A 13,731-nucleotide genomic window follows, 5' to 3' on the forward strand; every position below is an offset into this window, starting at 1 on the left:
TTATAAATTCTCGACAATCACTGCAGAAAAAGACGGGCACCAGGGGCCAAAAGGTATCACAATTGGAGCACCAAGAGAGTGAGAACACAGCGTTGGAGCTGAAGGCGGGAACTCCAGAATATTCAAGGAGCACTTTTAGCTAGAGATCAACAATAAATTCCTATCCGAGTTTAGTTCTAGGCGGTAAGGCCACAGTTTGCGCTGTTTGACTAACAGCCGGTTTCGGAAGGCAACTCTCCATCGCGTGTCTGCAGTTGACTCAAACCTACATCTAGCACTCAACACCACCAATTCGACCACTGGGAAAGCAGATTTCGTTCATCGACCCTTCGATATTTGAGCCATCTTTACCCTGATCACTTCAAAAACTCAAACTAAACCCTCCTCTCCTGGACTCAGCTTCCAGACATGGCGGGCTCCGATCTTATTGACCATTCCCCCCACCATCCCACCATAGCTGCGCAGAGGGATAGCGCTTCAAATGTCATCCTCATTGACAACTACGACTCTTTTACCTGGAATGTTTATCAGTACTTGGTACTGGAGGGTGCTACGGTGAATGTTATTCGTAATGACGAAATCTCGCTGGAGGAACTGATCGCCAAAAAGCCGACTCACCTGGTGGTCAGCCCTGGTCCGGGCCACCCGGAGTCTGATGCTGGCATCAGTAACGCTGCAATCCAACATTTCAGTGGTAAAATCCCGGTCTTTGGTGTATGTATGGGACAACAATGTATGATCTACTCTTTTGGCGGGAAGGTCGATGTGACAGGAGAGATTTTACATGGGAAGACATCCCTCTTGAAACATGACGGCAAAGGTGTCTACGAAGGATTACCGTCGTCTCTCAATGTTACCAGATATCATTCGCTGGCTGGAACCCACTCGACTGTCCCAGACTGTTTGGAGGTGTCATCCTGCGTGGAGCTGCACGACAACAGTGGTAAAACCGTTATAATGGGGGTTAGACACAAGCAGCTGGCCGTTGAAGGCGTTCAGTTCCACCCTGAGAGTATCCTGACAGAGCATGGGCGGACAATGTTTAGGAACTTCCTCTCCCTTACAGCAGGAACCTGGGAAGGCAATGGGAAGCCATATGGCAAACAGAACAGTGTGACTGCCCCGATCGGCACTCCAAAGGCGGACAAGAAAGTCTCGATCCTAGAAAAGATTTATGATCACCGCAAAGCTGCCGTTGATATCCAGAAAAGGACCCCCTCGCAACGTCCAGCTGATCTCCAAGCTGCATACAACCTCAACATTGCACCTCCGCAGGTCTCGTTCCCTGATCGGCTAAGGCAATCATCTTATCCTTTATCCCTCATGGCCGAGATAAAGCGTGCTTCTCCTTCGAAGGGCATGATTGCTGAGACAGCCTGCGCCCCTGCACAGGCTCGACAATATGCTAAGGCCGGAGCCAGCGTCATCTCTGTTCTTACAGAACCAGAGTGGTTCAAAGGTAGCATCGATGACCTACGTGCCGTTCGTCAGAGCCTGGAAGGGGTGACAAATCGACCCGCCATCCTGCGAAAGGAATTTATTTTTGACGAATATCAAATTCTAGAGGCGCGACTGGCCGGTGCTGATACTGTTTTGCTCATTGTGAAAATGCTTGATGTTGAACTTCTCACTAGACTATACCATTACTCCAAGAGCCTTGGAATGGAGCCACTCGTTGAAGTCAATACACCTGAAGAGATGAAGATTGCGGTTCAGCTTGGCGCCGAGGTCATTGGTGTTAATAATAGAGACCTGACTAGCTTCGAAGTTGACCTTAGTACCACGACCCGGTTGATGGATCAGGTGCCTGAAAGTACTATTGTCTGCGCTTTGAGTGGAATATCTGGACCCAAAGATGTAGAGGCTTACAAGAAAGATGGCGTTAAAGCCATTCTTGTTGGTGAAGCCCTCATGCGGGCCCCAGACACATCCGCCTTCGTCGCAGAGATTCTCGGAGGAAGCACGGAGAAACTCCTAAAGGCATCACAAGGCCCACCATTAGTCAAGATATGCGGCACTAGATCTGAAGATGGTGCCCGAGCTGCAGTCGAAGCCGGTGCAGATCTGGTGGGTATCATTTTGGTTCAAGGGCGGAAACGACTTGTTCCAGATGATGTTGCCTTGCGTATCTCTCGGGTAATCAAATCGACACAGCGACCCGCCGTGCAAGCGGGTGCTGCATCGCAGGGAGTATCAAGTGCGACATCCATTGACTACTTCGATTACTCGGCCAACACCTTGCGTCATCCTGCTCGTGCCTTGCTCGTGGGTGTGTTCCAAAATCAGCCGTTGTCGTACATCTTGGCTCAGCAACAAAAGTTGGAACTTGATGTTGTTCAGCTGCACGGCTCCGAGCCCCTAGAATGGGCCAGGATAATTCCAGTGCCTGTGATTCGCAAATTTGGCCTCGACGACTTCGGGATCGCTCGGAGAGCTTACCACAGTTTGCCTCTATTAGACTCTGGGGCTGGAGGGTCTGGTGAATTACTCGATCAGTCGCGCGTCCAACAAGTTCTTGAAAGAGACAGTGGCCTGCGCGTTATCCTTGCCGGTGGATTAGATCCTAGCAATGTTACCACTACGATCAAGGCGTTGGGAGAATCAGGCCACAAAGTAGTCGGAGTGGACGTTAGCTCTGGTGTCGAGTCGAACGGAGCCCAGGATCTGGATAAGATCCGTGCTTTTGTGAAGGCAGTGAAAGCTCTTTAAAATTGACATATATTTTCGTTATGATCTTTGGAGGATTGACATGTTCCCATGTATCTGTTATGATGCTTTTACGAGTTTCGTCTTCATTTTGCAAACATGCTGATATGCTTTGAACTATCACTTTCGGGCTTCTATGTATCAAATTTCATCTCACATATACTTTGGATCTTCTATAGAACATCAGACAACTAATATATTTCAGGTCACCTTGTGATCACTTCCTTCAATAGCACCTACATCTCTCTTTTTATTTTCTTATCTCATCATCCTTCAGTTACCTCATCGTGTTCCTCACAGCTCTCCACCCTCTCAACCCATCTACCGCTTACGATTTTCAGCAATCTATACTACTTCATGAGTACATCGGACTACAATGGGATATTCATTCCAGAAGGTCTGCGCCTGCTCTGTTGGCAGCTTTAGTGGCAATGGAGACAAGATTCCCCAGTAGATACGGGAAGATTCATTAAAGTGGAAAAGTAAAGCTCCAAAACGCGAAAGGCCCTATCGCCTAGACACAGTTTAAAGAATGAAAAGTAAAGGCAGAATGGACAAAGAAAGCTCCGAACCAACAGTCGAAGCCTTAAAGCAGGCGAGCAGGTACAGTAGTACTGCATCGATCTCTGTCTACTTACTACGGTGGGAAAGGGATATATTGATAGCATTTCAAGCTAACAAAAGACCCATTTGTCGTTGGTTCGGGCATTCCAAAGGTAAGTTCGGTTGCATGTATGTCTCAATGCTCTTGGAGTTGGAAACCCAGTGCTAATTCAGCCAGGTAGCTGACTCTCATATGTACACGGATGTAGAGGGTGTGACATACAATGCAACACTCACTCGCAAGGCAATCCATATGACCAGAGAGAAGTTTGAGCTCAAGATATGTAAATTACTGTCCCTATTCCTTGGGCCTAGATATATATCTGTTCCTATATGCCCTGGTTTCCAAGCAACGTGCTCAAAGCAGACAGATACGCGAATCAAATCACAATCCGCCCGTCAACGCCACTGGCGTCCGGTACACTCGTATCGGCAAGTCAAGCACTCAGCTTCTCACGTGGCCGGAAAGTGAGCTGAGACTGCGCTGCATCCTTCAAGAAGTTTTTCGAGGATCATACGGGGAAAAGATGGGATGAGAGCCGAGTTGGGATGGCAACTCCTCCTACGAGAAACGTGATGGCTGCCTTGTTCCAATTCATGGGGGCTGGTATTTCTACGAGTACAATAGAAGCCTATTGTCCGAATTTCTTCGAGAAGAACCCTAAGCACACGGCCATTCACAGTGCCGTGTTGATGACGAAGGTACGGCCAATCTTGCGGAGGACAAAAGCGAAGAGACGGGATCATCACTTTGACTTCGACACAAATGACAGGGGCAACTGATTATGCTTCCTCTGGTTGCTTTATGGGCACTGTGTCGTATCGCTGAAGACGACATTAGGCTTCTCTGCTGAACAATATGCTCGGTGGACGGATACGATCCACCCGGGGATGTGAAATACGCTTAGAATTCGATTTTGAATCAGGAAGGATTTCTGTGAGTTATAATAGTCTGGATGAATACCAATATGATGCATTCGCTACTCATGGCGCCGACATTGCTCATTACCCAATTGCATGGTTCAGTTGTACATACAATACACTTATAATGTTCCATTTCTTCCATTTGGGTATACTATAGTAAATAGGAATGCTGAAATGCCAAATGCTAGCCTTTTAGTCACCTCAAACACCGCATGCGCCAAAGAGACTTTTACTTTGCCGTCGTGAAACATACCGTACACTGCATCCAAGCCAACACAACAGTTCTGGGACACAGGGCTGTTTAAAGGTAATCCTTCTTCTTGCTTGTCCGGGTGTACTGAGTAAGAGCCCATTCAACATCACCGCTAGAGCCTTTCTCTAGCGAACCTCCCCGAATTTCAAAGAGCCTCATTGTCATTCGCGGCCCGACTTCGGCTAACTCAACATCGCGATGCCCTGTTTTCACGAAAACGTGGTGTCGCACCTCGATGCTGTCCTCTTTGTTCACAAAGCTGACAACACGGTTGCCGACCTTTCCAGCCTCACGAGGAGGGAAAAGATGCTTCAAGATTTGGACGACACGAGCACCCAATTTCGTCGTGAATCCTTCGAAGATGAGATGAGGGTAGCTTTCTGACACCGTCCCACGGGCAGCGTTGGGAATGTCGGCACGGAGTACAACGTTGTGCAACGAAAAACTCGCGGTGGGGCCGTGAGGGAGATGTGAAATGGTCATCGCAGTGGGAGTTCCACGGTGCTCATGTAAAAGAATCATGTCGGTTAGCGCCGCAGCATTTGCGCTGGACACAAGGTCGGGTAGAACAGTATTTCCACGGTTTAGTCGAATGGACGTAGGAAGAAGCAGACGAATTTCTTTCGCGAATGCCCCCAGACGAACAGAAGGGGATCGGGACGTTGTGACAATGGGACGAGGATCGACAATACCAGACGTGAGGGCGTATTCATCATCGAGATCCAAAAGGTCCGCATCTTTATTGTCCTTATCCGCTGTGGGTAACGACTCGTCATACTTAAAGTCTTCACGAAGTTGTTTGTCATCTGCTATGGAAGGATCAAGTGGCTTCCCAGAGGCTAATGAAGCCTTTAGTTGGGCTCGCTTCTCTGCGATGGAGGCATCGCGGAGAAGCAAAGCTCTCCGATAGAGGTAGTCTCGACGCTCACGGGCTTGACGGCGCTAAAAAAAAAAAAATTAACAAACGGGGAGATGTGAGTAAGTGTTGTCCCTCCATAGAAAACAAGTGCGAGAATGAAAAAACTGTAGCTACATACCAGCATCTTTTCTTCTGAGTGGAAGTGATGAATAGTGATGTCTGAGATCTCTTTTCATAGAAAAAAGCGGGCAACATTTTTTTTAATTGCGCTGATGGTCCGTATCGACCGCCGGATAGTGTGGGATTTGGCGGCGAAGCGTCTGATAAAAGGTGAGCCGATCGCAAATCAGTCTACCGTTGTCTCCGTGTGTGAATTCCATATCCTGCCATCCTGGAGGAGCTCATTCACCTTCCTTAGGCACTGCAGTGACGGATAATCTCACGTGGATTAGGATATTGGCTGACCTTGTGAGCATTCTTGGATGATCAAGGTACATTAGGGTGACCCTATTGTCGCTGACTTTGAACTTAGTCGTTCATTCCTTTTGCCCCTCTGTTGTGCACGCTGGGTCTTGAAGGAAAGCAGCTTTTGATTTCAGCTAAGCAGGACGACTGGCTTGTCCCTTACACTCTTTTCTTTTTCTGCGATTTACCCAAGCCGACTGTGTGTGCCAACCTCCATTTGTACGTCGTTCTAGACTTCGGCTTCTAACTTCGCCCTGCTAATTGAATCTTACAATAGTGTACTTTGAAATAACAACATACATGAACGTGTCTCATCTAGAGCACTGTGCCATACCAGCACCCAAATCAACGATGGCGACAACAAATGATGGCATGACACCGGCTGATTTTGATGAGACTACTTTTGACTTGACAGGAGGGCACCGTCCACGCAGACATGACGATGACGATGAGGGATCTGATAATGGTGATGATGATGTAGAAAGTACAACCAGTGCTCCAGTTGCTGGGAATACAAAGACACAAGGGGATGCGGATGAGGAAAAGGAACTCCCCCCACATGCATGCGCGTGAGTACTGTGGATCTCAGAGTATCCCAAGACTGCAGTTTTTGCTAATGGTGGCCTATGTGAAAGGTACTGTGGCATTCATAACCCAAGCAGCGTTGTCAAGTGTCTTGCTTGTAGCAAATGGTTTTGCAGCGCTCGTGGAAACACTTCTTCCTCTCATATTGTCAACCACCTCGTCCGAGCCCGACACAAGGAAGTACAGCTACACCCAGCTTCGTCGCTAGGCGATACAATCTTAGAATGCTATAACTGCGGAACTAAAAATGTTTTCCTGCTTGGCTTCATTCCAGCGAAGTCCGATACGGTAGTTGTACTGCTATGTCGTCAACCTTGTGCCTCCATGCCTTCTTCGAAGGATATGAACTGGGATACTTCGCGCTGGCAGCCTCTAATTGAGGATCGCTCGTTTCTATCATGGCTTGTGGCTGCTCCCTCGGACCAGGAACAGCTCCGCGCCCGTCATCTCAGCCCACAACTGATAGCAAAGCTGGAGGAGATGTGGAAAGAAAATTCACAGGCAACCTTTTCGGATCTAGAGAAAGCTACAGCTGTAGATGATGAGCCCGCTCCAGTCCTTCTACGTTACGATGATGCTTTCCAGTATCAGAATATCTTTGGACCGCTGGTCAAGATCGAAGCCGACTACGACCGCAAATTGAAGGAGTCCCAGTCGCAGGATGGCCTGATTGTGCGGTGGGATCTCGGCCTTAACAATAAACATTTGGCCAGCTTTATTCTACCAAAACTGGAGCTTGGAGATGTGAAACTGGCTGTGGGAGATGAGATGCGCCTCAAATACGCTGGCGAGCTGCGCCCCAAGTGGGAAGGAGTAGGATACGTCATTAAGATCCCCAACAATCAGTCGGATGAGGTGACTATTGAGTTGCGAGCGAAAGGTGACCATAAGTCGGTGCCCACGGAATGCACGCACAATTTCACTGCTGACTATGTGTGGAAATCTACATCTTTCGACCGCATGCAACTTGCCATGAAGACATTTGCGGTGGATGAGTTGAGTGTGTCTGGCTATATCTTCCACCGTCTCCTTGGGCACGAGGTCGCAGCGGCACCAATGAAGACACAGATGCCCAAGAAGTTCAGTGTCCCAGGACTTCCGGAACTAAATGGTAGCCAGATAAATGCGGTCAAGAGCGTCCTGCAGAGGCCTTTAAGCCTAATCCAAGGTCCACCTGGAACGGGAAAGACTGTTACTTCTGCTACTATCATCTACCACCTCGCCAAGCTCAATGGAGGCCAGGTCTTGGTTTGTGCTCCTTCTAACGTTGCTGTTGATCAACTTTGCGAGCGAATCCACAGAACTGGTCTTAAGACAGTGCGTGTGACCGCAAAATCTCGGGAGGATGTGGAATCCCCCGTTGGTTTCTTGTCCTTGCACGAGCAAGTTCGCCTGAATGACACCAACATTGAACTTGTGAAGCTTAATCAACTTAAATCTGAACTTGGAGAGCTGTCAAGTCAGGATGAGAAACGACTGAAGCAGCTTACTCGCTCAGCAGAGCGTGAAATTTTGAATAATGCCGATGTCATCTGCTGCACATGCGTTGGTGCAGGCGACCCTCGTCTGGCGAAACTAAAATTCCGCACAGTTTTGATTGATGAGTCCACCCAATCTGCCGAGCCCGAGTGTATGATCCCGTTGGTTCTGGGCTGCAAGCAAGTTGTTCTGGTCGGCGATCACCAGCAACTTGGCCCTGTCATCATGAATAAAAAAGCTGCAAAAGCGGGTCTCAACCAGTCTCTTTTCGAACGACTGGTCATTTTAGGCTGCTCCCCTATTCGGCTGAACGTCCAGTATCGTATGCATCCATGTCTTTCGGAATTCCCGTCGAATATGTTTTACGAGGGATCCTTGCAGAACGGTATTTCCGCTCTCGATCGTCTCCGTCGTGATATCGACTTCCCCTGGCCCATCGGAGACAATCCTATGATGTTTTGGTCAAATCTGGGAAATGAGGAAATTTCCGCCTCTGGAACGTCTTATCTCAATCGTACTGAAGCAACCAACGTGGAGAAAATTGTCACTCGATTTTTCAAAGCTGGTGTGCAGCCGCAAGGTATCGGCATTATCACCCCTTACGAAGGTCAGCGCAGCTATATTGTCAGCTCCATGCAAGCCAATGGCACCTTTAAGAAAGAACACTACAAGGAAATTGAAGTTGCTTCGGTCGATGCTTTCCAAGGAAGAGAAAAGGACTTCATTATACTCTCCTGTGTACGATCCAACGATCATCAAGGCATTGGTTTCCTCAGCGATCCACGGCGTCTGAACGTTGCGCTTACACGAGCCAAGTACGGGTTAGCTATTCTCGGAAATCCGAAGGTCCTGTCCAAACATCCTTTGTGGAACTGTCTCCTCCAGCATTTCAAAGAACGGCACTGCTTGGTTGAGGGACCTTTGTCAAACCTTCAGGAATCTTTGATCCAGTTCAGCCGACCCAAGCAGGCATACCGAGGACCACAGCGTTTCCAGATGGCCTACAACCACGCATCAAATGTTACTAACGGGGCGATAAATGGAAGGAATGGCAACCGCAACGACTTCCAGGACACTGGATCCGTGGTTGGTTACATTCCAGATGATGTTTCATCCGTTCACTCATCGGCACTTGGAGGAGGTGTCGGTATCCCTTCAGGTTATCCTCCCATGTTCCAAAACTTTACGGATTCGTGGCCTGCTCTCCCTGGGGCCCGCCGACCCAATGGCAACAGAGGAAGAGGCGCACCCAGTGTTGCCGGTGAATCTGTCGCAGCCACGGAATCCGATATTACGGGAAGCGTGATCGATGGGAGAAGCGTGGACCAAGGCGGTGTTAGTCTCTCTGGGTTGACCATTCACGATATGAGCAAGCAACCTAGTCTTAGCCAGTCCGATCGGTTGAAACGCTATGTGGAATCTGGAGGGCGTGAGCCTTATAAACCTGGAGTCACTGATAACGGCAGCATCTTTGGGGGAAGCTCTGCTAGCATTCGTGTCACGCGTGGCGTTCCAGGTCAATTCCACGATGACGACGATACGCGCAGTGTTTCTACTGCTTTTGCAAGCCAGGTGGGGGGAAATTATGATTGATTTGGTCACGCTATACCCTGCGCCATATCGAGTGGCACCACAAACATGCCTGCTACTGTTCCCTTGGTTAGGGAGACAACTGTTGCAGAATCATTGGGCCACTCCAAATTGGCTCGATGTCCTGGGAGACCACCCAGCCTGTCAGTTGTCTGACTGGACCTGACAGCTGTACCTTTCAGGGCAGTGTCAACGAGCGCAACGCCTCAGCCGTATGGTGGGAAATGGAAGGTATTCTCCAAATGACTTTCTTCCGCAGTACTTTATCTATATCAACACGTTTCCGTTGGCAATCCACTGCCGTCGGCGGCGATCTGGTTTGTGGTGGCGCCATTTTTCCGGTATTGTTTAGCAGCGATATGATGCTTGCAGAATGAGCAGCGGCCTTCCAGCATACCTTTTGTTGTGATGGAATGGCAATGACCATGGTTGGTGATGTCAACTGATTTTTAGGGAATTGTCCCGGCCTTACCAATCTAGTTGCATCTGCACTCATCTCTTGACCTGTCTCGAGGCTGTGGCGAAGTTTAACGTTCCCGCAGAAATGGATGGAAATGAGCTTATCGTTTGCAGGTACTATGAATGGCCCTCACCCTTATTACTTCGTCTTTTTTTTCACAATTTGATTGACACCTTAGACTTGCTTGTGCCATTGTTTTGGCGGGTTGCTAAAACCAAATCAAGCCCTGTCCATGCTAAGCCTTGCTTGTTTCCCGGTTTGATTTTAAAGGACCTGTCCAGCAATGTCGCTTCATATTTAAATCTGCCCTTAGTATGCTCTAGCCAGTGAAATCCAACTACCTTCACTCTTTCTAATGCCTTCCTATCGCCTAGGCCATTGTAGGGACAATCCATCCCGGCACTGTAGACGTACTTGTGGCCTTCGGTGTTTAACGTCGGTCGACCCATTCCCTGAAGATGGCGCATCCCGATCGTAGGCAACGGGAATTCTTGCATCCTTGGCAGCTGCGAAATTACACGTACTCTGTTTATATATAGATTCGCAGCAGAATCTCATCACGAGCCATTCTAGTACCGAGTAGCAGTGTATCGACTCAGCCACTATACTAACAAGCATTCCGTGTACGATCGAATCTAGTACTCTTGGGTTATTGGTTCAAAACATCCGGAATGCCTCCCGAACTTGGTATCGCATTGCTGCGCCACCATGTCTGAAGGATGAATTACCTTTAGTGATTCTCGGAGATCACTTCTCAGTTCTCATGCATCTGATTCTAATATTAAATAATTAAGGTGCCTGTTTGACAGTTGATATCATTTGTTATCCTATCTCATCTACAGTTCATTTTTATCTCAGTTGCAGAGTAGGTACCTAATTCCATGTGACCTTAGGAGTCCAAACGGACTGTAAAATTTCATTGTTCGCTATATATGATCTGCACCTAAGTAAAAGCAATGAAAAAATGGGGCATATCAGATAACATGTCAAACGAAGCAGAGTTTTGACGACTGAATATGATCTAAAGACCTCCAAAGAAGAGGTTCAAATTCAGGTATCAAAATAAAATGTACTATTCAGAAGCCGACACACAATAGGCAGAAGATTTCGCTTTCTGCCCAAAAATAGCCCCTCATAAAATTTATACCCACCAGGAACTTGAGGCTGCAGATCTCACCAACTCAACAAGATTTGGGTTTGAGGTTTGAGATACCTCTCCTCCGTAGTCCTTGCCTTCTTTGAGCCACTATTGCGAGCCAGATCCTAACCAAATCTGCCACTGATTCATTTACCTGATCCTTCCAGGTGATATCCTTCCAGGTGGCGATAGTGAGCAGTAACCGTCCAATTGGGCAAGAAGTGTTAGCCTTCTACACCGACGACGGGTATTTTGGTACCTTAGGCACCCATCAGACGGAGGCAATGCTGGCCTCGATGTGACCTGGCAGCTGCAGAAGACACCCCTTGAGAATCTTTAGTTGTAGTCACCGGAATAGACTCTGGATAAGCCTCCAGAATTACGAGTCGAGAATCTTAATTATAGAAGGCATCTGTCATGCTATCATTAGTAGTAGTAGGTCAATATGCATGATCGATCAGCAAGTGGTGTGGCTGAAGAACCACCCTAGCCACATGCCAGGGCTCTCATTGGCCGACAACTTGAGGCGTGGCGCCTGCCAAAACAGGCGCATCTGGCAGAGTCCTGAATCTTCAGGCCCATGCCTCACCTCTTATACCTAATTTTTGTCTGGTTGCCTGATACCGCCCCCTCCCAGTGACTCATTCCTGGCCGGGGCCTAAAAGAGACAGCGTGAAATACGCCCATCACTACCAGGTAGTACCGCCGACTTCGTAGCTTAGATCATGATGGATTCGCCGCCCTAATGAGCCATCGCCTAGTTACAAATACAACGCAACTCCGTCAGACCACACCATCCCACGTATACAGACATATGGACACTGGATTTGCTTGTCGAGGTACTACGTACTATATTATGTTTTGTTAGACCCGCCAACCTTCCGCCTCCGGCTTTTCCCACCGTTGTACCCACGAGCAAACCACTTATTATCTTCCCAGTTCCCACCCAACATCACCCGCTTACATAACAAGTCGGGTGGCGTGCCAAGACCCCATCCATTAGTCACTGGCGCCTTAATGCCTTGTTTCCTTAAAAAATCGGCACCCCCCGTATTCCAAGTAAGGAACCAGACACTCATCGGAGGCAACTCAACGGACGCGACCGACGAGTTTGTACCACCGCTTTTGTTTTCCAGTTTGTATTTCTGTGCAGTTCCATTGTTTCTGAGGACGACCGGGATTGATTTTACTCCTTCCTGCGCGTCTCTCCGTCTCCCAGAAAGCCGCCTCATCTCAATTGACGGCGGGGTTGCAACTGCGATATGGGTGACGGTTCTGAATACCCAAGTCCACGAAGCGAAGGCACCGGTGGACCGACCTCTATTCTTATCGCTGCTCAACAATCTCTCTCTCCAGCCACGAGAATGAACGACCAACTCCCTCCTAACTTCATGGAAGGGGCTCGTCCTCGACTGTCGGTGAGACGCGCGCGAGATCCGCCCAAGAATGCCGCCGGTCAGATCTACTGTGATCATCCCGAGTGTCAGCAGGCCCCTCCAACATTTCGCCGTCCGTGTGAATGGAAGTGAGTAGTACTATCTCAGAGTTCCCCTTTCAATTGAGATCTCAGCAGCTAACCCAATGCCATCAATAGTAAACATATGGACAAACATGATCGTCCCTATAAATGCCTAGAGCCTGGATGCGATAAGATCCAAGGTTTCACGTATTCGGGTGGTTTGCTGAGGCACCAGCGCGAGGTGCATAAGAAGAACATTAATGCAAAAAAACCTCTGATGTGTCCGTATGCCGACTGCAATCGCAGTACGGGCAATGGTTTTACGCGTCAAGAGAACTTGAAGGAGCATCTCCGCCGCCGCCATATGCACCCCGAGAATGGCCATGCGTCCGATCTCCCAATCGTGCCAACTTCTGAGTTGGATGGTGCACCTTCTCTCCCCCCTGCTCCTCCTGCCATCAAGCGGAAGCGCGATTCGCTCGACGAAGATCCTGCAGTCGAGTTACCGGAGGACGATGAAGAAGTGGAGCACCAGAATAGTGTTAACTTGCGAAACGAACTGAAGAGACTTCGTCGCGAGGTTCAAGAGAAGGATCGACGTCTAGAGGAATTGGAGAGGATCGTCTCTGGATTGCAGCAAGCTATCCCACAGACAGCACAGGGCTAGATATGTTTAGTATTTTTTAGCCCCTTCCTCCCCCTAGTTTTATATTTTATGAGAGGTATCGGTGTTGAGTTCTGTTTGTGAGTGTGCTATGTTTTGCATTCTATGGGCGTTTCATATGCAGAGTCCGGGCCTTGGGTTTTGCGTTCATTGCTGCAACATCAGTGGGAGGTTATATGGATCGGTCTACATCTGAGGTCGCATGGATTTGCAAGGCAGCTCTGAAGAGTATGGCGTTTTGCTTCAGGTCAACAATATGGACCAGTGGTGTTATTTTCTTTTACGGCTTTCTCCCTTCTATTACCTGAATTATACCCAGGCGTTTTTTCCACCTCCGTCTCCTTTGCCCACTCTCTCCCTTGCTATCCTTCGCACTCATCTCTGCATCATGTTCCAGTATAGTTCTTTAAAGGGTGTGCTTTTTAACAGTTTACTGTACGGTGAAGATTGTAATATTGTCTTAGCCCCAGGATTCTAGCCTATCAAGGCATAATATGCTATTTACATACGCTCAAAATGACGCGAAGCTTGTTTCCAAGTATCTAT

At 48.5% G+C, this 13,731-nt stretch overlaps 3 protein-coding genes across 3 annotated transcripts; 2 read left to right on the plus strand and 1 right to left on the minus strand.

Annotated features, from left to right (window-relative positions):
- Positions 1–408: 408 nt before the first annotated feature.
- TRP1 (bifunctional anthranilate synthase/indole-3-glycerol-phosphate synthase) lies at positions 409–2,709 on the plus strand (the record flags this gene model as incomplete). Its single annotated transcript, XM_033565411.1, has 1 exon — positions 409–2,709. The coding sequence occupies one exon, from the start codon at positions 409–411 to the stop codon at positions 2,707–2,709; it is 2,301 nt and encodes a 766-aa protein (XP_033431168.1).
- Positions 2,710–4,534: 1,825 nt separating this feature from the next.
- Positions 4,535–5,529, minus strand: IMP4 (snoRNA-binding rRNA-processing protein IMP4; the record flags this gene model as incomplete). Its single annotated transcript, XM_033565412.1, has 2 exons — positions 4,535–5,428; positions 5,524–5,529. 2 exons carry the CDS (start codon positions 5,527–5,529, stop codon positions 4,535–4,537), a joined length of 900 nt encoding a protein of 299 aa, XP_033431169.1.
- A 6,897-nt stretch (positions 5,530–12,426) lies between these two features.
- ATNIH1004_000705 (putative C2H2 transcription factor) lies at positions 12,427–13,188 on the plus strand (the record flags this gene model as incomplete). The annotated part of the gene is made up of 2 exons (XM_033565413.1): positions 12,427–12,587; positions 12,657–13,188. The coding sequence occupies 2 exons, from the start codon at positions 12,427–12,429 to the stop codon at positions 13,186–13,188; spliced, it is 693 nt and encodes a 230-aa protein (XP_033431170.1).
- Positions 13,189–13,731: the final 543 nt, after the last annotated feature.

Source organism: Aspergillus tanneri (genome assembly GCF_003426965.1).
Source record: "Aspergillus tanneri strain NIH1004 chromosome Unknown AapTan_2_pilon_pilon_pilon, whole genome shotgun sequence".
NCBI lineage: Eukaryota > Fungi > Ascomycota > Eurotiomycetes > Eurotiales > Aspergillaceae > Aspergillus > Aspergillus tanneri.